The sequence below is a fragment of the Ixodes scapularis genome, unplaced genomic scaffold (genome assembly GCF_016920785.2).
Source record: "Ixodes scapularis isolate PalLabHiFi unplaced genomic scaffold, ASM1692078v2 PGA_scaffold10__122_contigs__length_95168666, whole genome shotgun sequence".
NCBI classification, from domain to species: domain Eukaryota; kingdom Metazoa; phylum Arthropoda; class Arachnida; order Ixodida; family Ixodidae; genus Ixodes; species Ixodes scapularis.
In genome coordinates this window covers 13,198,868-13,224,533 of record NW_024609836.1, presented here as the reverse complement: position 1 = coordinate 13,224,533, position 25,666 = coordinate 13,198,868, and the positions used below count along the sequence as shown (strand labels likewise).

Sequence of the window (25,666 nt, the reverse complement as noted above, 5' to 3'; positions counted from 1 at the left end):
AGGTGATTTTATAGTTCCTTCTTTCTTTTCTCTTTAGGGAACTCCAGTGCGGCAACTAGCACAAGGCCGTATTTGGCATCAGCAGCAGCGTGTTGCAAGACACGGTGTGCACTGACACAGACGACGGGCATCTACAAAAATAAAGGTGGGGTCATATGCTGGAACTTGTTTTGGTTGGTATGAGAATGCCTTAAAGGAGATTACTTTACATGGGAACCTTATGTTTGTGTTTATGGCATTGCATGATGTCAGAAGGCCACGTGACATCATTGTCATATGACAACATGGTGTCATGTGACGCCTCAGTGCGACGGTCACAATTTACCGAGTTCATTTTTTTCACAAACTTCAGATAGAAAGTGCTGTTTGTTAAACACTCCATCAAGTGTTGTCACACACTTACTGCTTTTGATGGAATGTCTAAGCCAGATGATTTTTAAATGCATATCAAAAAATATTTACCATGAAAGTTATATAGATTGGCGGAAGCCAAGATACCTGTTGACTTATACATGAAGATATTACTTGAGCAATTCTAGAGATGTACTTCTAGAATTCATGGGATGTCATGAGAGTTTCTTTATTAGAAGCTTTGGCACAATTTCTGAAGTGTTCCAAGTAGCCGCCAATCCAATATTAAATTCAAATATGTGCATTTTATTGTGTAAAGGCATGTTTCTAGAGCTCCACACTGTTCACCAGTTACCCAGGCATGCATCAAACCGCCGTCAAGGACCCGGTTCATGCAGACGGATGTTTCGGGGACGATGGTCTGGTGTTCTTCACCGTCTCACGGAGACGATGCGCTCGACACTGATCTGGATCTCTCAGATCTGTGTCCACCAAGAGCAGAAGCGGATTCCAGCTACTGTCTGTCAGAGGACAGCTTTGCTAGGTTTGTATGCTCTTGAGCAATAACTGACCGCATCTTCATTCTTGACTGAGCCACTTGTTGAGATGATGTTTGTTTTTGCAACATAGCCCCGAGAAGGAAGCTCCGTCTTTGGTGCATGAGCGGAAGTTCATCGTCTTCGAGTCATGCCTGGACCAGCTACTGGAGACGTGTCGCTCCTGTGCTGCCCCCAACACTCACATCGACAAGACCGTCCAGGGCTCAAGCCTTCAGGTGTCTACGCTCTGTCGGAGCGGTCATACAGAGACGTGGTGCAGCCAACCTGTCATCAGGCGGAAGCCAGTTGGCAACATCCTGGTGGCTGCTGCAATCCTCTTCACGGGCTGCAGCATCAAGAAGGCCCTGCGGATGCTCAGTAGCATGGGCATCGCCTGTTTCTGCTACAAGACCTTCTTTATTATTCAGAAGGCCTTTCTGCTCCCGGCAATCGAGAAGGTATATTGTTATATGAAAACCTTTCTCATCTGGTAGTTTTACCAGTTGTGGATATTAAATATTGACTGGTGACAAAAGCATGACTTATTAGTCTTCCAATTTCACTAACACCCTCTTTAACATGCCCCCCCCCCCCTATCATTACAATGTTACATGCAACTTTCCCCCTGTTGAGAATAGTGCTGCAGGTTACCATGTGCCAACCCCTCTAGCAGAGATGTCATTTTTTCCTTTACCTTTTCTGCAGATTCTGCATTGCCATTTTTCTTATCGGTGACATGGGAGTATTCCAGTGCATAAGTTGTCCGGTATCCAGACTGTACTAGAAAATCGAGGTCTTATCACATGTGATGATTTTTTTTTTAGAAAGTTGAGTTTTGCTGTGAATCGTTCCATGAAGTTAGTACAAATGTGTTTCCAGGTGCCTTTCTGTTCCTGACTGAGCAAAACGTGAAAATTAGTAAAATTTTCTGCAACAATTGGTGATCAAGTATTTGTTGGTAACAGACATGGGAAGCGCACTTGAACCGAGGTAATGGGAGGACTTGCAGCAGAACCAGACTCAGTGAGAAAGGTCAAGATGTGTTGCAAGAAGTATATTTTTCAGTACAATACGGAAACGGACCATCTTGTATATTCGACCTACATCACCCTGTTCTGGTTTTGTGTTGTATAATAAATGTGTGTTGATTCCAGGCCGTTTTTGTCTAGCCACATCAGTTATAGCATGATGTAAAGGAGTTCTTTATATGGCAGATACCTTTTATTTCTTGAAACCGACATAACTTCCATCAGTGGATGGGAACTCTCGTCGAATTCTTTGCACGGCGCAGCTGGGCAGTGGCACCCGGTTACCGCGCCCCAGCTTATGGTGAACCCACCAAGTGAATTGCCGGTAGGCAGTGTAGCGGTGCCTCCTAAAATGAGATGATTGCATGAAGTACCAGTCAGTTGCCAGTTCAAGAGAATATAATAGAACCTAACGGCAATTTACAAAACTTTTCTCAATATCTAGTTACATGGTAGCAATATTGATAATGCAGGAAGAAGCATACCTTTGTATTTTTTATTACTTGTCATCACCGAGGTCAATCAGTCATTGGCATTTATAAAAATTTACTTCTCGTTACGCAATTTTGTTATTTTTTTCCTTGAGATATCGCACCCAACCATGCTGCAATGATGACCTGTATATGTACCAGTTGCTATCTGTATTATCTGAAATGCTATGAATACAGCGATGGACGAGCTTGAAAGCAAATTTTATTGAGTAGTAAACTCTTCATAGATTGTGCATGTTTACACATGCGTTTTATTTGGTGACAACTATTTTCTGCCATGTTGCAAAAGGTAGAGTAGCTGCGATAGTGCTTTAACTGTCAAAGCTAGTTGTGCGATAGCATTTGATTGAGAATAAACACAAAGCCATGTGCTTTTGCAGCAGTGTGTAGCCGAAGCACGGTGGAAGCTACATTTGCCTCGACAATGCAGCACAAAACAGGTGATGCCGAGTACAGTGCAGGCAACACAAGTTACAGAACTCTTCTATGGTGGTTTATCCTTCTATCTTACAAATCCAGAAAAAAATGGAGCATAAGAAAACTGGAATCATGGAATGTTGATTTCTGAAGGAGAGGCAGTATCAAGTGAGAAAATCATCTTGCTTACATCATGACTTCTGCTAGAATTACAATATACATACTCTTGTGGGCCCCTGTCTCCTGCATCAAGAGGGCAGAAGTACCGGAGCTTGAGGTACTCTAGGTCCAAGATGTCGGTGTTTAGGCAATACAGCTCGAACAAGGGGTGCTTTGTTACACAAGGCACCCCCTGGTCACTGCACATACGCACCACATTGTGCAACTCCCTGCAGCACACCGACTCCTCGACTGTCTGCATTGGTCTGCAGACGCTGCCACAGGAGCACCTGTTAGTACAAAGAGATTTGTTTTTCTATTTATTCACCCTTAATATTCTCGAGACCTACAAAGTGTGTGGTATGTACAAATATGTTCGTGAAAAAGTACTAAATTCGCACAACCTTCACAACGTGTGTTCTTTACATCTTTGGTTTGCAAGCACTCACAGTAGATTACATTCCTTCAGGGAAGATTAGTAGCCGAGCATGTTGAACGGAACATGAAATCGCAGAACCAGCTGGGGATGCTGGGCTCTGTCCATCCCTCTCCTGTTCGATCTCGATGAGCATCGTACCGCCGTGTACCGTTACTACATGACATATTGCACTGACGCAATGTCTCGGCTACAGTGTGAAGCACTGTTGCTGCACTACGGCAGGCAGTCTTCAGCGATAAGTGTGAGCGAAGATGCTACCAGAGCGAGCGCGATGCTTTGAGCGGGACCGCTGCGCACGCGCGAAGGGGAAACGTCGTGCAAAACCACCTCGGGCTTGTAGCATGGTAGCACTGGTTACGTACGCACTTGCGGCGGAGCACCCGGGCAGATTGTGTTGCTACATCACGAAAATAAAAAGCGCGAAAGACGAGGACAAGTGGAAGACTACACAGGACAAGGGTTTGTCCTGTCTAGTCTTCCACTTCTCCTTGTTTTTCGCGCTTTTTTATTTTTGTGATGTTTACCCAACTAGGCCAACAAATTATTTCGCTAAAGATGTTGCCTGCACGATCCAGCCCACGCGCGGGGAAAGCTCTTTCGAAGGCCACACGCGCTTTTTGGTTCGAAACTTGCGTTTTTATACATCTTTCAGTCCTTCCATAAAAGCGTTTCGCGGCACATTCATTGCCGTGTTCGTGCGTACGTAAACTTTTGGATAGCCGCCGTTGCAAGCGTACTTTTGCTACTGATCTTTGTTAACGCGAGCGCTCCTTCGACAAAACCACGTTTCGCAAGCTTACCAACAGAAGTTACACGCTAATACAACGACCTGGTTTAGACAGCGTAATTTCATCATTCATGACAGCGCGGCTAGCACGCTGTCATTAAATCGTCTCGCTGCTTTATTAGACGTGCGCGCGCGAATGCATTCGCGGACTCTTCTGTGACTAGGCTCACCTAGTGTGCCTCAATGTCCTTCTGTTTAGAGTGATGCCACCCTTTGCAGTACCCGATGCCGACAGCACGCGCTCACGGGTAAAATACAAAGAAATCGACGAAAACAAAATGTCGCCGGAGCACAGTCAGCGCCACGAGCGCGTGCAGGGACACGTTCTTTCACGCGCTTCTGAACAAAAAGTAAAAATAAAAGTGTGAGACAAAATGGCCAGATGTCTCCACCCTAAGCAAAGCGCACATGAAGGCACCCTAGGCTCACCAATTCGCCGTGCCGACGCGCCGGGCTGCTGGTGGATGTGGGCTGCCTGGCCAGCCTGGCGTTTCCGGAGAGTCGGACGACTCCTCGTCTGTAGCGGACGACGATGCCGAAGGATCGTACAGATATGGCTCTAAGCCGAATCGCTTTTCCCCCACCATATATCCACTAGCGATCTGTTGACGTCTTCGTCTTCGCTAATGTCATCGTACCCACTGCCGCTGCCACCACTCTCGTCATGTAGACACGCCATCGCACACTCAAGGCAGTTGAAGCAGCTCTGACACCTCCGCCCCTCCGCGCCTCTGCTGCCTCTGCTGGCCCCGCGATCTCTACAGCCCTTGGGTACTTCGACAAAGCGAGATATTAACGCGTTGACGCCTCCAAGTGGCAAAACTCGTCACTACGGTACGCTTGGTCGTCCGAGGCATGATGACGTCAAGACGTCTGCCGGATCTCCCGAGATGCATCGCGCTCCTCCATGGCTGATTTTGAAGCGCTCGCCAAAATCGCGGCATTTAGAGCATAAAATATAGCCATCTGCTCAAAATACGACCGTGCGATTATTCATTACAGGCTTAGCTGATCATATTGAACTCATTTCTTGATGTTTTCTCTATATTTCAAGTTTCGATTCCGTATTCCTTTAAAGGTACTTCTAGTAGAAGCAAACACCGCAATACGACCCGGAAAAATGGCGTAATAAATATTAAAACTATTAAAAGGACAACACAGACTTCGTTATATAGTACCAAATCTCGTGCTCAGGCTCTAGGAGCTGCGCCAAACAACGTGCGAAGATTTAAACAAAAAATTCAGCATGATTATTTTTATTTAGGGAAATCCGAACTTCTTATGTACGGAGCTAATTTTTTTCTGAAATTTTATACGTGCTAAGACTGCAATGAAATACATCAAAAGGCGCGCTTGTGGCGCTAGCCGCAACATGTCCGATGAATATCTCAAATTAAATAATTAAATTAGCATCAAAAATTGTCTATCTACGTGAGCAGCTGTTCACCGTTCAACCACAATGCACAAAAATTTGTAAGTATAAGTTGCAGTAACTCGATGTAACAAGACTTGTTCTTGAACTCGTCTGCCTCGCGCCATGCTGTCGATGACTGGGTTGGGAGCCCCTCCCCGCGGATAGACACCGCCTCCTTCTCTTTTTCCGATTACGCCCTCTCCGCATAATGGAACGGCCGGAGAAGCGTTCGCGCCGTTCGCTCGGTTCGCGCGCTTTAGGATCTCGGAGGCCATGCCAAGAGCATGGCCTCCGCGCGCGCGCGCTTCGGGATCTCGGAGGCCATGCCAAGAGAGACTAACTTCAAATGTACCCACTAGATGGCAGCACCTCCCGGTACTTGTATTTTCTTTATGGCGCGAATTTTCAAACAAATGTTCCGCTTTCATCGGGGTCTGATGTTGCCAAAAGGGGACCCTTGTTTGAAGCGGGAGCCTTCTTGGCAAATGATTCGACGTAGCGTCTCAGCCTTTTTGTACACAAGCGCTGTCGACTAATGAGAAATCTACGTTCGGGCAATTTATTCGTAAGAACTTCACTACTGACGGATTCGTGACCTCGATGCGGCATTGCGAACACGGGTTGTTCCACTGATCTCTATGACAATTGCTGGATCGCGCTTCCCCGCTTGTTCGCTGCAGCGCAAGTGAAGCCACCGGACTTCACTCGCTTGGGATACGATTTGCCGTTTTTGCTAGCCTTTGCTGCGGTTTTCCAGCGTGCTGTGGACACGTTTTCTACTCGTTCGTCGTCATTCGCCGAAGAAGTTTTTTGAAGACTCTGTGTATTGTTGAGACTTGCCGTTGTGAACACGTGGAAAATTTTACGAAAGTGCAGTGTCGCAGGAAAAGGCACAACGCGTCGAAAGGAAGGGCTGGCGGCGTGTTCAAAGCTTCCTTGGCACGCCGAAGTGCCGTGTCTCTGTGCCTTCGCACGCTTGGATACCGACCAAGAACCGACGCCGTGTGTATGTGTCTAGCGAGTGCAATGTGCGTGAAGCTGTTCGTGCCTCTGGATCAGCGTCTTTTCCCCTCGCGGTTTAGGAACGAGCTTAATTCAGCGTCCCCTAGCGACGGAAGGTGGGGGGAAGGTACGTCTTTTTTTCGTCCTTAGACGATTTACACAATACCGTGCACAACAGCTCCTCATCACTGATCAGTGCTGGCTTATTATCAGCCTACTTAATTGCACTTGACGTTTGAGCGCGGCTCGCCTAATTGTAATTGGTCAGCAGATTGCACACGACCATATCGGCCGCACTTCAAAGATTTTCATTCTCGCCGTCTTGTACTTTTGCTTTCGAAAACCCCCCTGGCTCCACAACGTTGCCCTATTCGTGCTCCCACGGAATCTATTAGAGTAGATTTGGGACATAGCCATGGTTAATATATAGTACATAAGAACACGTACAGATCTCTCCCTTTTATTGATAGCAACTCACCGGAACAGCTGGACGATCCAGAACTCCGTGGCCGATATATATAAATGATCTAAAGGCTCCTACGCGCGACACACGTTCAGAACTTTGGCGCGGCGTCAATTCTTGACCGGTATCCAAGCGTGCGAAGGCACAAAGATGCATCACTCGGCGTGCCAAGGAAGCTTTGATCACGCCGCGACACCGGCGACACTTGTTTTCGACGAGTTGTACCTTTTGATACGGCTTCACGCACATTGCACTCGCAAAACACATCCACACGGCGTCGATTCTTGGTCGGTATCCAAGCGTGCGAAGGCACAGAGACACGGCACTTCGGCGTGCCAAGGAAGCTTTGAACACGCCGCCAGCCCTTCCTTTCGACGCGTTGTGCCTTTTTCCTGCGACACTGCACTTTCGTAAAATGTTCCACGTGTTCACGACGGCAAGTCTCAACAATACACAGAGTCTTCAAAAAACTTCTTCGGCGAATGACGACGAACGAGTAGAAAACGTGTCCACAGCACGCTGGAAAACCGCAGCAAAGGCTAGCAAAAATGGCAAATCGTATCCCAAGCGAGTGAAGTCCGGTGGCTTCACTTGCGGGAGCGGCAAGCGCGATCCAGCAATTGTCATTGAGATCAGTGGGTTGTTCTTTGCTCGACTCACATAAAGAGCGGAGGAAAGCCAAAAGAAAGATGTCTTCAATTTTATAAATTTGACTAGGTGGCGCAAGTAAACGTCAGATTCAAAAAGCGGAGCTCAAAACAATTTATTCGGCTACCCTTCCAAGATTAAAACTTCAAGCCTCCTCGATAGATGGCAGCACCTTCTGGAATGAGCATATCTCTATCTTGTGAAAAAACGGATATACTCCACCGGTGAATTGATCGGACGGTAATCTCCGCCATCTCTCTTTTATGTATAAAACAATACCGCGTTCAATGAGGCATCTTAATCATTTTAATTTCCAGAAGAGTTCCTTCAGACGCGTTTATTTCGACGTGTCCTTTTCTTTGTATGCGTATTTTTTCGGTACAGAGGCCGGGCAAACTTCGATTTTGAATGCATGGGACTCATTTTGCAGACAAACCGGGAGAGCTTGCTGTAACGTCGCAGGGAAACTGTCGAACATCTGCCATTGCAAAGGGGGGATAGGTGGCCGCGTGGGCTAGCGCACACCGGGCGGCGGAGAAAATTTCACCAGATAAAAGCTCACCGGAGAAAGGCTCACCGCAAAACCAGCAGATGCGGCAAAAAGCTCACCGAAATTTTTATTTTTTTTAGCTTAGCGGATTGTGCTAAGCTAAGAACCACACGTGGCAATTCAAAAAGATAATTCTTTTTTTTATTATTCTTGAAGTTTATTCCGCATATTTACTAATTCCTCGGGAATTAGTAATCACCCATTCTGTCTATTAATCACGCCGCAAGTATGAAGTCAAAGCATGGGGCACCCTTAAAAAAAGAAAACAATTTATTGACAGCTTGACAGTGCGCCGTCGGTAGCTCTGTCAGATAAAGAGGTTCGTTTTTCGCAAGCTAATATAAATAGCGGTGTGTGAACAGTTTCAGTTCCGAAGATTGTGTGGTGCCTGATAGACGAGTAGGTGTTTGTTGATGTGATCAGTGTCGGCTAGGTTGTTTTCTTTTTTCTTTCACTAATAAAACTTTAATTGCGAGAACAGCTTCGTCCTGGCGCGTCCCTTGTCTTCAATTCGCCCTCGTCATTTGAGCTGTTTTCATGATGTATAACGTTTACCAACTCGCCTAATTCGCTACCTTACAGAAGGGTGACTGATCAGCTATGAAGGTCACGAGTGGTTCGCTTCAGTAGTGCACTATCACACGAAGGCAACGCGTGAAAAAACCAGCACGAACGGCTAGAAAACGTGCATACTGACCGTTCTATCCCGTTTTCAAAGGTTAACAAAAGCTCCAAAGAGAATTTCAGGCACCGTGTTGTTGCGCACGCACTTTCGGGTTTTCGGCATTTAGTTTTGCTTTTTAGATTTTAAACAGACATTAAGTTTTTTTTTACTTTTTCCTGTTCAAGTTTATGAAGTTTTCAGTTAGGCTTTCGTTTCGTGTAGAGCAAACCACGGAAACAGTCGCCCGTAATCATTCATTTGGGAGCAATATGCCCAATAAGCTTAACAAGTATTACAAAAATAACATTTTCCTTTTACGAAACTGAACAATTTTCATGATAATAAATTGATGTAGGTTACCCATGATACGACAGCCAGAAAAAAAAATGGTGAGCTTTTCTCTGCATCCGCCGGTTCTGCGACGAGTTTTTCACGGTGAGCTTTTCCACGGGATTCGCGCACACCACTGGGAGGACGTGGAGCGAAAGCTCACTCTGCAGAAAGCAGGATTCAATTCCACCCCCCCCCCCCCTTTTTCGATTTGGATGAGCATCGTACCGGCGTACGGTCGTGAATCACTACTGCGTGGTGCACGTTACCGCACTGGCTAAATTGCTCATCTCCAGCCGAGACACCAGACGCCTACTAAGACAGACTAACTTCCCGCTGAATAAGCATACTCCAATTTTATTTTTATTCTGGTCTAAACCGTTCTAATAAAGACCTAAAGCATAGAGCTATACTAACCAAAGGTGTCAACCTTTGGCTAGTATAGCCAAAGGTTGACACCGTGCATACGCGACGAATTACAGTAGCACCACTGCAGCACCGATCGGTCGCATATTCTCCTTTATATCGATGGTAACTGTACAGAGATTGATAGCACGCCTAAATATTTGTCAAGTCTGAAGGTCGATTCAATTACACTTCAGAAAAAATTTGCAGAGATAGGGCGCCCCTAAAAAGGTCGGCAGGAAAATTTTTGCTGCAGACAATGCATGCTTACCAAAAAAAAGAACATGTCAAATTGAATATTTCGCCAATAATTTGAGCAACCTCGACCGTGTCAAGGCCCAGATGGCATTCACCACTCGTCAATGCTGTGGTTCTTTTTGATTAAGAGAACAAAGTGTCCGAGCTTGGTTGAAGCTAATGGGAGTAAACTTTCTGTGCTGGGGCCTGGACCTGGTGGTATGGGGGCGGGCGCGTCCTGGTTCGGATGGTGACGACCGATGACGGTGCTCGCCCGATGACAGCCCCCGGGAAGTTGATGATAAAAATAATACTAAACTAAAAGATGTTCGATCCCGCTGAACACATTGCGACGTTGGTTGACTTTACAATGGCCAGTGTGGCCACGTTTGTTATGAAGCAAAACAACTCAACACTGAGTTAAAATCCCAAAATTAAACGCCGTACTTTTGTTCCCAGTCTCCCAAAATCGAATCGAAGCCAATCCTCTAGAATCCTCTCAGGGACCCTTTTGTAGACTCGTAGGGGCCTCCTTTCCCCTCAGGGACCGACCAATCCCTTCAAATTTCACCACTCCCACGTGGTACACTGTTCTCCAACGGTCGGCAAGCTGTCCGTCTGGCACTCTAACCACCAAATCCAAATTCTTTCTAGAGTCAACCCCTGCATTTTACGCAGACGGGCTGGCGCCAACAGCTAAATTATTACATCAGGTAAAAAGCGACAATTTGATACTAAGTGGCAAAACCCTCTATATACAGGCACATTCGGCTAAAAGCTACACGCTCCTCCAGGCGGGGGCTCTCCCGGTCCCGGTCCGAGCCGACTCCCGAAACCCGAAACGCTTCTTAACGACCGCAAGGGGAACCGCTCCCGCACTGCGGCCGCTCTGGCCCCGCCAACACAAACATAGAAAGCTAAAAAGAAACAATGCCGAAACAACTCTGGGAAGATAAACTTTCCTAACAAAAATCACCTTAACTAATAAGCAGGATTTCTACAAACTTAACAGGAGTGTTTTAGCAAAGCATGCTTGTTTCCCATAGGTCCACACCACCACTCTCGTGCAACACGAAGTTGTGTTTTAATGCACCACTATAAGGCAGGAAGCCCTTGACACTGTGATAGTATAGAGTGCTTACACAGCCACTACTGAAGCAAAGATGGGAATTACTCTACGAACAGCTTTGCAATTATGCAGCTAAAAGCCACAGAGCACTAGATCACAGATCTTGCTGGTTGGTCGTTCTTGTTGAGGATGATCCGTGACTCCCTCCAAACAGCTAGCATGTGATGGTGGCTGACATGGGTGTTGAAAACAGCTTTGAGAAAAAAAGGCATCACCGTCCACAAGTTTTGGCAAGTCAGGTGGTCTAGCTGGCTGCAGGTGAGCTAACTTGCAACACGCATTGAAAGGCACACTGCTGTTGCTCTTGTCACCAACACTGACACCTCACAGGGGCACCACTTTCAAAATTGTGGCAAAGAGTTCAAAGGCACGCTGCTACTGTTAGTGTTGTCGATGCTGGCACTTCACAGGTTCATGCAGCTTTCAACACTAAGAAGGCATTGGAAGGCACACTGTTTCTGCCGTTGTTGTCAGTGCTGGCACCTCACGGTCAGTTGACAGGAGCACCTACTCCAACACTGCAAATGGGGCCTTGACACAGTGTTCATGGCACAGCACATCATCCGCACAATTCTGCTGATGATGGAGTTATGGCTTGCCACAGGTCACAGAGATTAATCCCCAGAACAGCTTCGAGGACATCTCTTCAGTTAGAATGCATCCTTGGAACCAGCATCCTGTTCAGAATGAGCAAATAGCACGGAATAAGACTCCAACATTTCAATCGCGCCACACTTTATCACAACATATCACTGGCGACGCACTGATCTCAGTCGCATAAAATTTGCCCAGCACGCAGGGGTACCTTCGAAAGACACCATTGAAGTATTAGGATTGCGATTCTTTCTTTGGATTCATTCATTTCCCCCCGTGAGGGGGGTGGGCCGATCCCGGAGGCAGTGCAATACCGGGCCAACCCGTGGCATAGGTGAGGTAAACCTCAAGCACTACGCCGCATTCCAAAAATAAGATTAATATCTTGGGTCCAAATAGGACCCGTATCAGATATTAAGCTGATAAGAACAGATTTTTATTCATGTTTTTGGGTTTTTCATACAATGATACCACACAGGATGATGGTGTTTACAGGACGTTGTGATCATGCATTCACTCATACAAAGCTAAGTAAAAAAAAAGGAGTTACACCATCATCAGCCTTATCTATGATTACAATGACGAAATACACAAGAAATTAAACAATCACTATAAGAAAAAAAAAAAAAAGGAAATGGGGTCATGCACTACATTATACAATACTACTTGTCTTCTTATATCTAAACAATACTATGGGCAAAAAAAAATTAAAGAAAAGTGCCTTAATTAACATGCATCTTCTTTCTTCTTCCTGCTTCGCTCCTGGTTCCGGTCATCGCGTGGGTCCTGCGATGTGGACCGCGTAGATGTCCCTGGAGGCCCGGATGGTGTCGCTAGCGGCCATCTGCTTCATCCTCTTGAGGTAGGACCTGGAACAGAGCTTTTTGAGGAAGCGATCGTTGGCAGGGTCCCAGCTGCCCAGGGCCCCAACAACCACCGCCTCCACTGTAACCCGTTGGTACCGCCGCCGCAGGTGGTCGATCACGGGGCGGTACTTCTCTTCTTTGGTCCTCCTCGCCTGGACCAGGGCCTCCTTCCGGTTTTCGAAGGGTATGCAGACGTCCACCACCACTGCCTCCTCGCCACGCACCAGCACCAGGTCAGGTCGGAGCTGCGTGTCCCCCACCGCTGCGTTCTCTGAAACGAGAGTGAAGCGGCCAGCACTTGCCTTCTTGACACGCTCGACGACATTGTTGTGGCGCTGGGTGATGGCCTGGGACTGCCGCATGCAGTGGTTGAGTACGTGCGGCAGGGTCTCGCTGGCGAAGCCACAACGCCTGCACCGTTGGTCGCTGCCACGCTTCCATGGTTGGGCGCCGTTAAGGGGGAGCAGGTTGAGACGAGCCCTGTGAATAAAACGCCAGTCTGCAAAGCGGGTGTACAAACCCGTCCGGATGAAGTGGGAGCCTGCAGGGTCGGCGGCGACGCACTCCATTACCTTCCCCTGGTTGGGCAGGGCGTGGAGCCTGGCATCTTTCAGCTGGGCTAGCTGGAATCGGAGAGAATGCATCACCTTCGATCGCCCTCGAGGGGTGATTACTTGGCTCCCGACTGTGATGCTTGCTCCCTCCGGTCCCAGCTCCCAGGCTACGTTGAGTCGCCCCGACGCCTTCCTCCCTTCCGTCCAGACGCTTCGCAGCTGCGTTGCGGGCATCCGGAAATCTCCCTCGTTGTGGCCCGACAGGTAGAGCTCCGCGTCGGGCAGGTCGCAGTCTCGCCGCAGCCTCGCCTTCACAATGCCCATCAGATCGTCCAGAGCCATCCGGGCAACCTCCGGGTCACGCGAGGTCAGCAGCTTGAACACAGAGTCCACCCGGCAGACGTCGCTCGTCTCTGCCGCGCAGGGGATCCCGCAGGCCCCGGCTCTGCTGCTGCCGTAGATGTAGTCATTTGATGCTCCAGGAGGTAGGTACAAAGTACGCTTGATCAGTGGCCGGAGTGCCTCGTCCAGTCTGGCCCACTCAGTCTTGCCGACGGTCCCCGTCCTCATCAGGTGGTGGAGCGCCGGGTAGAGGAACGTCTTGATGGCATCGAGCCTTTGCCATGGGGCCAGCATGGAGCCTAGGATCCTGGTGCCCAGTTGGATGGCTGCGTCCACGTCCGATCCGTCTTGCAGGATGTTGAACCCGACTGGCCTGCCGAGGTAGGCGAAGGCCTCGAAGTCCCTGATGACAGGGATGGGGGTGCCATTCACAAGGAATTGGCTGCCCCTGAGTCCCACAGGCGAGCAGCCGCTCAAGTGCAGACTGCGACACTTGGCAGCGTTGAGGGATAGGCCCAGCCGCCCAGCTTCCTCCTCGATCAGGTTGATGCTCGCCTGCAGACTCGCCGGGTCCCGAGCCAAGGGGGTCAGGTCGTCCGCGTATGCGAGTATGCAGTGGTCCGCAGTTGTGCCCTGCACCTTCCGGATGACGGGGTCCACGACCAGATTGAAAAGCAATCCACTCAATGGACAGCCCTGTCGTATGCCGCAGCGCATTGGGATGGGATCCGTGCAGCCGTCGTTGGTCACAACGCTGCTGCTGCTCTCGTAGTACATGTCCTGGACCAGCTCTGCGAAGGTCTCGCCTGCACCCACTCCGCGCACCGCATCCACGATGGCATTGTGGGGGACGCAACCAAACGCATTGCTGAAATCCAGGAATGCCGCGCAGAGATCCCCGCTGGTGGTCCGTGCCTCGTCCATGCGCCTCTGCAGTACGTAGTTATGCTCAAACACACCATCGTACGGCAGAAATCCCTTCTGCGTCCTGCTCAGGACATCGTGCTCCAGCAGCCACGCCTGCAGACGGGCCGCCAGGACTCCCGAGAACAGTTTGCTGGCCGTTCTCAGCAGCGAGATCGGACGCCAACTGGTGATCTCGGCTGGGTCACCCTTCTTGGGGACTAGGATTGTGCGGGACTGCCGCCACGAATCCGGGATGGCCCTGTACTGGAGGCAGATGTTAAATGCCGCTGCGAGGAAACGACAACCGGGATCAACAGCTAACCAATGGTGGTAGGTCAGCCTGTCGTCCCCGGGTGCCGTGTTCTCGCAGCGACGGGCCTTTGACAGTACCTCATGCTCTGTCATTGGGTCGAGCGGCAGCTCGTCGCCAGCCGGCTCCCGCTCCACGAGGAGGCTCGTGTCTGCCCGGCGGAGCTCCCAAACCCCGCGGAAGTGGGCTTCCACCTCTGCCGATGGTATGGCGCACCGGGGTGACTGGCCATCGGTTATCAGCCGGACGGCCTGTCTCCTGTTCCTCCGGTATAGTCGTTGGATGGCTCGGGGATCCTCGGGGTTGATGGGGCGCCGGGGGCCATCCTGCCTGGTTTGGTCTGGGAGCTTTACACTCCTGGCGGCCACCTCTGTTGCCTCCGCCAGAATCATCTGGAACCTACACCAGGATTCCGGGGTCTCTGGTAGTGACTGCAGGTGGAGAACTGCAGTTAGGTGGACTGCCAGTGGGTAGTCGTCCTCTCCTGGGCCGGGGTCCGCTGATGCCGCTGGTTGTGGGGTGTCGTCAGGCGGACGTGCAGCGGCACCGTGCTCTGTGGGGTCCCGGTCAGTGGTCACTTGGGTTGCGTAGCTGCTCTCTGGCTGGGCCCTCGGTGCATTTAGCGGTGGCAGCTCCCGCCGAGTCTCGTCAGTTGTGGTGTCAACAGCGTCACCAACGCTGCCAGAAAAAGTAGTCTCATCAGTTGTGGAGTTGGCGGCGGCACCAACGCTGCCTGAAAGAGTACACTCGTCAATTATGGGGTTGGCCGAGTCACCAACGCTGCCTGAAAGGGCACTGTTGGAGCCGCCCTCGTCTGGTGCTGGTTCTGCCGTGGGGAAGGATCCCTCGGGCTCCCCTGGGGCATGATCCTGTGGTGGCTCTGGGCTCACCAAGTCGCCCGGCAGCTCCACTGGGTCAGGCTCTCGTGACGGCTCCGGGCGAGTCGCGCTGCTCGTTCGTGCCACTGGTGTGCTCGTGCCGGCAGCGGGGAGAGTGCTCACCCGTGCCATCCTAGCCGTGTCTCGGCGGTGGCGCTTTTTGTGGTTGTCGAGGCCCTTTCGCGAGGGAAAAGCCTCCTCACATTCGTCGCACCTGTGATGCTGGGCCGCCGCCAGCGGCTGCTGTGAGCGGACGGCACCTGCGATGCACCTGTGCGATGTGGGCCTCATTCCCAGTACCCTTCTGCAGATGGAGCACACATTCTGTGTGGCCTTGATCATTATTCTGTGCTCCTGCTCCAGGTGTCTCTGCAGCGACTGGCGCTGCGACGTCCAAGACGTCGAGGAGTATGCAGCTTTGCAGCTGCCCTCCGTGCAGAAGAAGGCCTTCGGCACTGGGAACCGCACTACCAGCATGTCGCCTTCCCTTGTGGGCTGGTCCGGGCGGCTGGGGCTCTCCTGGGACGTGGGCTCCGTTGCCGCCAGCTGCGGGCTGTCCTGGGCACCGGGGAGGCTACAGGCAGACACCGTGAGCTCTGTGGCGGAAGGTGGTCGTTCCGCTCTGCAGGCTGGTGTCTCAAACGAAACACTCGGTGTTGCCATAGACTCAGCACGCCAGGAATCACCTTCATGGCGCGCCGAATCCCCCGTGTCCACCATCCTAGACTCGTTGTGGCTCGTAAGAACCGAGGTGCACTCACCCTGCGTCATGGAGGAGGGGCTCTGGCACTCACCTTGGTCCTCAAAAGAAGGACTTAGGGGGCCGGGGTCCCCTCCGGGGCACCGGTTCCCCGACTCCTCAATAGAAGAAGCCAGGAAGCCGGTTGCCCCTCTTGGACCGTGGTCCAAGACAGATGAGCAGCCCTGGGGGGGATGCATCATCTAGGGTGGCACCTAGGGTGACAGGACCAGCATGTTCACCCTTGTGCGTGCCAGGAAGGTTTGCCACGGGGAGCCAGAAGTCAGGACAGCCGCAGCAGGAGGGCAGGCCAGGGGGCTGTGTGGAGCCGAGTGGTTAAAGGGCCGTGTGGCGGCCGGCAGGCACCAGGCGGCAGGTCCCTGGATGCCAGGCCAACCCAAGGCCAGCAGGCAGCAAGACCAAGACCAGCCGGCAGCAAGACCAAGGCCAGCAGGCAGCAAGACCGAGGTCAGCTGGCAGCGGGACCGAGGTCAGCAGGCAGCGGGACCGAGGTCAGCAGGCAGCGGGACCGAGGTCAGCAGGCAGCGGGACCGAGGTCAGCAGGCAGCGGGAACGAGACGACGTTCCCCAATGCAGCAAACCTCACGAAGAAAGACGAAGAAAGACACCTTGATCTTAGCCAAAAGGCCGAGAAGCAATAACTCCCAATTGTGTTTTAATTTCAAGCTATTCGGGACTTGAACCCCAAGCGCACATACCACCCCGCCGAGAGGTAACCAAACGCGCATGGCTTCCCAGCGCCAGAGTGGACACCGGTACGCTTTTCCGATGTAACATCGAATCAAATACAACTCTCCGACGGTATATGATCTTGAAATGTCCTCATTAAAGCCAAATTAATACAAATATGCCCTATAGAAACGCCGTCAACGACGCACAAGAGACCTCGTCGCCATCTCTCGACTTGCCAACAAACTCAAAAGGTGTACCGCAAATTGCAGAAAATCCACATAAAACTGCGAGCAAAACAAATCAGACTGACATATGAAGCACGATAAAAATCAAATGCAACGTGCATTCAAACAAGTTCGAAATCCGGATGTTTCAAAGAGCTTCCGGCGAAACAGCGTCTGCTATCAAAAATAGCGGACGGTCGTTCACAACCCGAGAGCAGGACCGCCGAATATCACTACTTGAGGAAAGATTTAGAAACATACATCAAGAGCAAAACACGCGAATATTTAATCAAGTGAGGATGTCGGTGTTTAATAGAAAGCTCCTGCCCAATAAAAGGCAGACGCCCAACGTTCAAGCACCGTTTCATAACGATTTCATTATAACTCGTACAGGTTAGCACCGTTCGAAGACTTTCGTGCAATACACATCTGGCAAAATATGTGCACTTAGTTTGAGAACATCAAAGGTCAGTACAGCAACTGAGGAATCAATAAAAAAATTCGGAGCTTGATCGAAAAAATTTTTTGGGGATGTCCGTGAAGACGACGCAGGGAATGTCGCGGACCACGCCTATTCAAGACAGTTGTGACTTGCTTACACGAGATGGCGCCAGCGTCGTTGCGGCGCTTAAGTTCGGCGTTCATTCACCAGATGGCCCTAGTCCCCCGTTCCTAGTCGTTTTAAAAGGCTACCTTTTAAAACGCTTCAAATCGCACAAAATGAAATGTCGCGTGTAGAAAAACACAACTAAGCTTCAGCCCAAACGTCAATGAAGCTAAACGAACACGCACTCTAGGCGACGAAGGACTTACAAACGAACGAAGCGACGGTTCCCGAACACGAGCGCGCACACAAAGAACGCCAGTTCGGCACGACACGGCACCAAAACTAAAACCACGCCAAAAACTCCCGACATCTCGGAGAATCGTGCGTGAGGCAAGAAAAACGCTGGCGTTCTGAAGTTACCGGGTGCATGAAAGAACGAAGGCTGACGAACCGGCAAGGCGACAAGAACAAACGACTGTCATTAGGCCTACCTGTCATCAAGCACAGAAACGATAAGGTCCTTAAAGAGCCCAGCCGTATTTGTCAACATGAACCAGTTGACAGCCGGAAACATCTACACAGCACTGGGTTCGGGACATCTAAACCATATCACACGCATTACAGCCGTAACGAAATAAGGGTACTCACACGAGCTTCCGCAACGCAGCAAAACTGACGAAGAAAGACAAATAACGGGTATGGGCGGCGATTAAACATTAAACAACCGCAAGGAGGCGGCCGGAACTAACAAAAAAAAAAACGAAGAAGAAAAAGAAAAGCGCCAGCACGCGGAGACGTGGGCGCCTGAGTGAAGATGTTCTTTCTTTGAGATTGCGCCGGGACCCGACGACGGAGGCAGCTGATAGTCGCTGACGGAAGAGTAAACCAGACAGGACTCCGCGGATAGAAAAAAAAAAAAACACGTCTATTTACAAGCGAAGCTCATTTTCGAATGTCGCCGCAGAAGGTAACAGCACGTGCTGTCCTTGTCTTCTTCTCTTTTCAAAGCCTCCCCTGCCCCAGCTCGCACGAGCGTCGCCAGTTCACCCACACACAGGGGCGCACGTGCAAACGTCAACACGCAATGGAAAGAAAAAGAAGCTCGGTCCTGTTCCCGCGTCCACCCACGGTGATGGCGGGGCCGATTCTCACACCTCCCGACTAAGTATATTTTTTAGACCCGAAATGTCAAAAATAATATATAACAACTAAACTCAAACGTGTACACATATCAGACACACCTTACACAGAGTTTGTGACTCAACCCGTCAGAATCCAAACTATCAAAAAAAATTTACACTAAGATGCAAATCATATGTTAGTAAAGTGATTCTTACTGTGCCCGCCACGGCTCCAAAGGAGTGACAAATGTCGTGCTAAAACTCGCGTTGCATCTAGCCTCCTAGCCTCGGTCTCTTTGCTGACAAGTTATCCAAGCCATCCAGATTTCGACGGGGCTTGAATCGGATGGTGCATAGCCGGTTCCGGAACATCCCCGCGCAAGAGCAACGACAGTTTATGCTCTGTCCTGACTTACGAATCAGGAATGGGCCTCGCTGGCGGTCGTCGTTGTCGATGTCTTTTGCAATCTCAGCTCTCTCACACGTGGCCGGCTGGTAGTTGGTCGAGTTTTCATCGGCGTCCTTAGTTATATTCTGGGACGACTTCATCTCGAAGACCGCTTCCTCGTCGCTGTCCCCGCTTTCCCTGACATCTCCACCGGCCCGCTGTGACGTCAGCCGCTCTGACAAGTTGTCCGACTTCTTGTCAACACCCACGTCCTTGCCGTGGTCGTCATCAGCTTGCCAGAACGTCTGCCACCAAAGCAAAATATCAGGTTCTTTTTTGTCGTCGACGTTCACGTTCTCGTCATGGTCATCCTGCCGCCCAGGCGATAAGTTCGGTCCTTCGACGTCGTCCACGTTCTCGCCGTCGTCGTCCTCGGCTTGCCGGAACGCCCACCTCCCAGGAGATACTCTAGGTTCTTCCTTGCAATTGACGCCAATGTTCTCAACTTGGTCGTCATTGGCTTGCCGGAACTTGTGCAACCCAGCTAAGAAGTCGGGACCGGCCTTGACGTTGTCGAAGTTCACACATGGGTCGTCCTCAGATTGCCGGGACGCCTGCCGCCCAGGCAAAGTGTGGGGCCTTTCGTCGTCGACGTTCACCTGCTCGTCGTGGTCATCCTCGGCTCGCTGGGACGTCCTCCAGGCACGGGAGACATTCAGCTCATTTCTGTCGTCAACGTCCGCCTGCACAGACACGCATCTGCGATTGTTCTTTGACGACCGCTTCGTATCATCGGCCTGTAACATAGTCTGAGGCGCCTCGCGGACTGATGAGTCTGGCATCTTCTGACCTTGGTGGTCCAAGTTGTTACCGTCGGTCTTGCCCACATCGGTCGTCACCTTGTCGGGCTCACGGCTGGAGTCTTCCTCCACAGTGACATTCTCGGCGTCCACTCTTTTCTTGAGAAACAAAAGATCTCCGTCTGGTGTCTTCGTCCGGGGACATTCGCGGGAAAGGTGCCCCAATTCCTTGCATTTAAAACACTTCACCCGATAATGTTCAGGCATAATGCCCTGCCTTGGGTTCTCGTGTTTTTTCTTGAGAGAAGTGGTGGTTTCAATAAAGGGCCTCGAGACCTCAGCTCGCAACACTCCGAGCTCTAACAAGACCGATTCTTTGACCGCACCATACCCACTTCTCTCACCCATGTTCAGCCTATTCACTAGTGCACGCATGCTCTCCGTGAAATAAGGTCGCACAAGATATCCTCTGAGCCGTTCAGGGACTTCATATGTCTCGAAGACGTTTTCTACGCCATCAAACCAGCTCGGCACTAATATGTCGGACGACGGCATGGGAGTCAGCACTCCCTTCATCAATCTCGAAAAGCGAAAAACTTCATCTCGGAGGTTGAACTCCATGCCGCCTCCATTGGCTCGCCTTCGGTTTTCTGAGCGTAGATGTTCTAGTTCTAGCTCGAGGCGTAACAGCCGTTCTTTCTCCCTCACTAGTTCTATCTCCTTTTCAATTAAGCTGTCTGATCGGATTCCTCCGTTCCCCTCCCCTTGTGTCTGCGAGTTTGCCCCTAATCCACTCGAAGGTGACGATTCACCTGGCCCGTCAACATCCCTATTCCGACCCCTGTTCTGCTCGGGCAGTAGAACCGGCATCCGCCGCTCTGCACTGTCTGTATCCATGGCGGGCACACGTCAAAGAATCACCTTACCGTAAGGTCAACGACTGCCGCCGGATCACAGACGCAGCCCGCTGCTCAGAATAGTCAGGCACGAAAATGATGTCCGAGCTGTAGACTCAGGCGTTCCTCGCTGGAGTGGGACGGCATCAGGTCCGATGTAGCTCTGTCACCACGAAGTAGGTCGGTGGTCCAGTCTTCAAGGAGCTCGGTGGTCCAGTCTTCTCTTTAGAAGGCTCCACCAGTGCCACGTCAAGTCGCTGTCCGCCGATTCTGTTGTGAAGATCACGCCGCCGGGGTCCGCTGACGCAATCCTGTCGACTGCGCCAGTGAAGATGTTCTTTCTTTGAGATTGCGCCGGGACCCGACGACGGAGGCAGCTGATAGTCGCTGACGGAAGAGTAAACCAGACAGGACTCCGCGGATAGAAAAAAAAAAAAACACGTCTATTTACAAGCGAAGCTCATTTTCGAATGTCGCCGCAGAAGGTAACAGCACGTGCTGTCCTTGTCTTCTTCTCTTTTCAAAGCCTCCCCTGCCCCAGCTCGCACGAGCGTCGCCAGTTCACCCACACACAGGGGCGCACGTGCAAACGTCAACACGCAATGGAAAGAAAAAGAAGCTCGGTCCTGTTCCCGCGTCCACCCACGGTGATGGCGGGGCCGATTCTCACAGCCTGGGCAAGGGAGGTTAAAGGGCAAGGGAAGTCAAAGCAGGGTGCAGTTCCGTGGTTCCTTGTCTGTCGCCTTCTGCCATTGGTTCCGCTGATCAAAGGGGCAGTGGGGATGGTGGGCAGACAGGATTGTGCTTCGTTGTGGCGCGCTTCGTTGGGGGTCTAATTCCCGCTGACAGCGTTTTCCTTCTTTCTCTTTTTTTTCTGTTTTTGTTTTATGTTTGCTGGTTTGCTTTTTTCCCGTGGAAGCGAGGCGCGGGGTGTTTTGTTTCGCTGTGGAGGGTTTTGGGCTTATCTTTTCGTTCGACCTTGGGAGCGTTGAACGGGCATTCGGGACGGACCCGCGCCGCTGTGTGTGTGCGTGCGTTGCAAGTACGTGAATGCGGATGAAAGAAGTTGCTCTACTACTGCGCGCGTTGGCCTCGTTCGCCCTGAGGTTGCGCGTTTTTGCCGGGGGCGAGACGGGCGATGTTTGTTTTTTTTACTGTAAAGCCCAACCAAATTGTCGTTGTTTTTCTTTTTTTCTCTCTTTTTTTATCGGCAGCATGATTTACTAGCTGCCTGGTTCGCCGCTTACATTTTTGTTCGAGGGGGTAGCGGACATTTCATCGAACGTCGTTTCATCGAACGCCGTTTCATCGAATGACCGGACGTTTCATCGAACGCCGTTTCATCGAATCGCTAAGGGCCGTTTCATCGAATTTCTCTGCACCGAGGTTTGGCGCACAACGGTGTTTTACAGATGTTTTACTTTGCATTTGTTAAGACTAAGGTAGTTACTTGTGAAATTGTTCTCAGGGTGGTGTCAAATTGCTAGAAATAAAAACAATTAGATATGCCACTTATTAAAAAGTTTACTCATGTGGATGACTGAAACCAGGGCCGTACCCAGAAAAAAATTTCGGGGGGGGGGGGTTTCGGGGACAATGGCGGCCATTTTGAAAGTGTCTATTGTCTTATTTTCGCCTATGAATCATGTGCATCGGTGGCATATAATGGAGAGTTACAGCAAACCGGAGAACCGGTCCCGGTTTGGTACCCGGTAGCCGACCGGCGCCACGCTGTGCGGCTGAAGTTTCGCCGCGCATACGCAGCGCCACTCCTCCCCCTGGCGAGGCGCGCCGATACTTGTTAGAAGTACGAGGAGCAGACGACGCGGGAGTCTGGTGCGCTTGTCGTGCTGGCCTCGCGCTTCGTAATGTAATGTACCGAATGCAAACGGTATCCAAATTTCACAGCATCGTATTAAACAGAAATGTATCCGCCTCCCGAAAAGTTCTGTTTGGTTCCTGGGAGGTGATTCAAGAAAGATCACCAGAAGCATGAATCGCCCGCTGCGCGGAGGGCAGGTTTAATTATTGTTTCTCTATCTTGTCGCGTGATTCAGTAATGCAGCTACGCTTGCTTGCCAGATTTAGAGACTTTTCGTAGGTCACACGCGAGAGCATGCAGGGGTTTTGCGTTGCTTGTGGGTGGTTTGAGCTGGCGCCCGTGGGGCCCTCAATCCGACACTGACGTTATACGATAAGTCCCTAATGTAATAGCTACGATGGTTCCCCACGGCTGTCTACAAACGAAACCCCAATACGCAGTTACCATTTTTTTTTTTTTTTTTTTTTTTTATAAAAGACTTTAAATCTGAGAATCAAGCTCACTTTGCTTACCCGCCCATTTTGTTCCCCGATGTTAACAAGAGAAAGCGGGTAAGCGGCAACAGACTTGGGGAGAAATTTGGCAGATAATCGTAGCTCGTATTGCGAACGGACTTGAACGCATAATTGAACAGAAATTGACGACTGTATTGAAGTTGTTTTTATATATTATTAAAATAATGGTAGTTAGCCCACAACAGGTATAATTACTTTCCAAGGGCCTCTCAAAATTAGACTCTAGAACATCCCTGGGTCGACCAATTTGAGCGTGTTGGCAATGTTAGATGTTCCTAATGTTAATAGCTAAGGTGGTACCCCGTGGGTATCGACACAATAAACCCGATTATGCAGTTACTATTTCTTAAACAAGTTTAAATTTGAGAACCCAGCTCACCTTTCCTACTAGCCAATTTTAATTTTGGTAAATTAGTGGAGCCTGAGTCTAGAAAACTAGAAACATCAACCGTGGACAGAAAGAGGTATCTCTCATACACGGTTGATATTTTCAGTTATTTCGCCCCAGTCTCGGGTAATTCATCCAAATTGTTAATATACTCACTGGCTCGCCTGCGCTGTCACAGTAATTTCTATCCATTTTTTTCCCTGGTGCTTACAAAAGAAGGCGAGTAAGCAGCGAAAGACATCACGGCCAATGAGGCAGATAATCATAGCCCGTATTGAGCACTGACTTGAGCGCATAGTTGAAAAGAGATTTACACTGACGGCCGTACTCTAGTTCTTTTTTTATATTATTACAATTATGTAGTTAACCCACAACAGGCATAATTACTTTCCATGTAACTCTAAAACATCAAACCCGGACATTCCTCAGTCAACCAATAAGAGTGTGTTGGCAATGTTCGGTGTAAAAATTGAAAGCAAAATAAAAAGGACGAGGACAGGGCACGTCACAAAGGCCAGTAACTAAGCATTCATGACTGAAATTTAAAATTAAGCAATCTTTTCTTGCAGAGAGAGAGAGAGTGAAGGAATATTGACGATCCTCTCCTGGCACACACCCTCAAGATATATCAAGTTTAATTGTACCTAAACAGCAAACAAAACAAATAGTGACACACAATGTTTTTTTTTTTTTGTTGTGAACCGGAACAGTGTTCAAAATTATCATTCTGCGATCACATAAAAATAAGTTAAAAAACGGGACGCTTTACAACTCAAATGCAAGTCGATTGGAGATCGCTCTCTTCACTAATAAAATTAAAAGTGGGTTACTGACGCACGTACATGAATTGCGATTCTACCACTTTGACGGCAGCGACAGATGCGCGCAAACACAGCAAGGTGTTGCGGCCTATAGCAATATATATATTTTTTGTTGGACCCGCTCAATATAAAAGCGGAGGCCTTATTAACGTACCGTTTCGGTTTTTTATTAGAACTTGACCCAGTGTTGCGATCAGGCTGTACACGCCTCGTCTTTAACTTCATCAGAATGAATTAGAACAGGCGCGGCATGCTTCCATCAGCCGGTAACTCCGAGAACTGACCTGAGTGTATGCGACAGCGCAGCTGTGCGCAAAAAGACAATTTAAACAATATTGCATCCTCATCTTTGTCCGAAGAGCCCTGACTTTGAAGAGCTAGCGAATCCACAAAAAAAAAAGGAGCATTTATCTCGAGGCGGATGTTACAGTCGACGCTGCCTTGGACTTGCGAGACACTTCGCAAACGACAAATATTACTATGCCTGGATTGTCTGCTCCACCCCGGAGACCTGACACACAGGCAACCTTTCTTTGCGGAGGTTCGCCTCCCTAAATAATTAGCACAGTTTTTTTAACGGACTGAAAGCTTCAACGCGGCGCCCGCCATTGCAACTGGCAGCGCGATGGGACGAGCGAACGGCTAAGTAGGGCGAATTTGTGTCACGGCGCGGCGCCACTGGTATCACTCCAGCGCGCCCCCTGGCCCAGCCGAACGGTCCCAGAGGTGGAGATTAACATAAGCTGGCTGCCAGTGCACCGACCAGGGCTGTACCCAGAAAAAAATTTCGGGGGGGGTCAGAACCCCCTAACCCCCCCCTGGTTACGGCCCTGACTGAAACCAGGACGCTGCAGGTAAAAGACCGACACCTAAAACACTTTTAAGTTCTGTGTCGTTTCTTACTTGCTGTCTCGGGGCTTGTAGTAATGTGTAATTCACACCAGCTCGTTTGCAACCTTACGCTGGTTTATTCAAGAAAAACATTTAACTGCCATGACAGCACGCTTAGGGATGCCGCGAACCACCCGAGGTTCGATTTCGAAAGGTTTCGATATTTTCGAACCGAACTGATGTTCGAAATCGAAAGGTTTCGATATTTTCGACCGTACGGAGATTCGAATTCGAAAAATTCGCAACTTTCAAAAATCGTGGAGTTTCGAAATCGAAAAGTTCGAAGCTTTCACGGTTTCTAAAAGTTCGGGTTCGATT

At 50.0% G+C, this 25,666-nt stretch overlaps 3 protein-coding genes and 1 non-coding gene across 6 annotated transcripts; 1 reads left to right on the top strand and 3 right to left on the bottom strand.

Annotated features, from left to right (window-relative positions):
- Positions 1 to 753: 753 nt before the first annotated feature.
- LOC115317351 lies at positions 754 to 1,408 on the top strand. The gene is made up of 2 exons (XM_029976973.2): positions 754 to 895; positions 982 to 1,408. The coding sequence occupies exons 1-2, from the start codon at positions 768 to 770 to the stop codon at positions 1,382 to 1,384; spliced, it is 531 nt and encodes a 176-aa protein (XP_029832833.1). The 5' UTR covers positions 754 to 767; the 3' UTR covers positions 1,385 to 1,408.
- A 332-nt stretch (positions 1,409 to 1,740) lies between these two features.
- LOC115317350 (P2X purinoceptor 7-like) lies at positions 1,741 to 5,033 on the bottom strand. Of its 3 annotated transcripts, none has more exons than XM_029976971.3 (3): positions 4,641 to 5,033; positions 3,051 to 3,275; positions 1,741 to 2,265 (listed from the first exon to the last, which is right to left on the bottom strand). In XM_029976971.3, the coding sequence occupies exons 1-3, from the start codon at positions 4,796 to 4,798 to the stop codon at positions 2,112 to 2,114; spliced, it is 537 nt and encodes a 178-aa protein (XP_029832831.2). In that variant the 5' UTR covers positions 4,799 to 5,033; the 3' UTR covers positions 1,741 to 2,111. The 3 variants fall into 3 exon arrangements, 2 of the variants coding, with proteins under 2 accessions (XP_029832831.2, XP_029832832.2); XM_029976972.3 differs by having other exon boundaries at positions 4,850 to 5,033; XR_003918030.2 differs by having other exon boundaries at positions 2,169 to 2,265; positions 3,200 to 3,275; positions 4,641 to 4,706.
- Positions 5,034 to 11,927: 6,894 nt separating this feature from the next.
- On the bottom strand, positions 11,928 to 12,116 carry LOC120841664. The gene has a single exon (XR_005715788.1). It is a non-coding gene; the product is annotated as a U2 spliceosomal RNA (small nuclear RNA).
- A 303-nt stretch (positions 12,117 to 12,419) lies between these two features.
- LOC115315765 lies at positions 12,420 to 15,673 on the bottom strand. The gene has a single exon (XM_040212595.3). It carries the CDS (start codon positions 15,633 to 15,635, stop codon positions 12,420 to 12,422), a length of 3,216 nt encoding a protein of 1,071 aa, XP_040068529.1. The 5' UTR covers positions 15,636 to 15,673.
- Between the last annotated feature and the right edge of the window lie 9,993 nt (positions 15,674 to 25,666).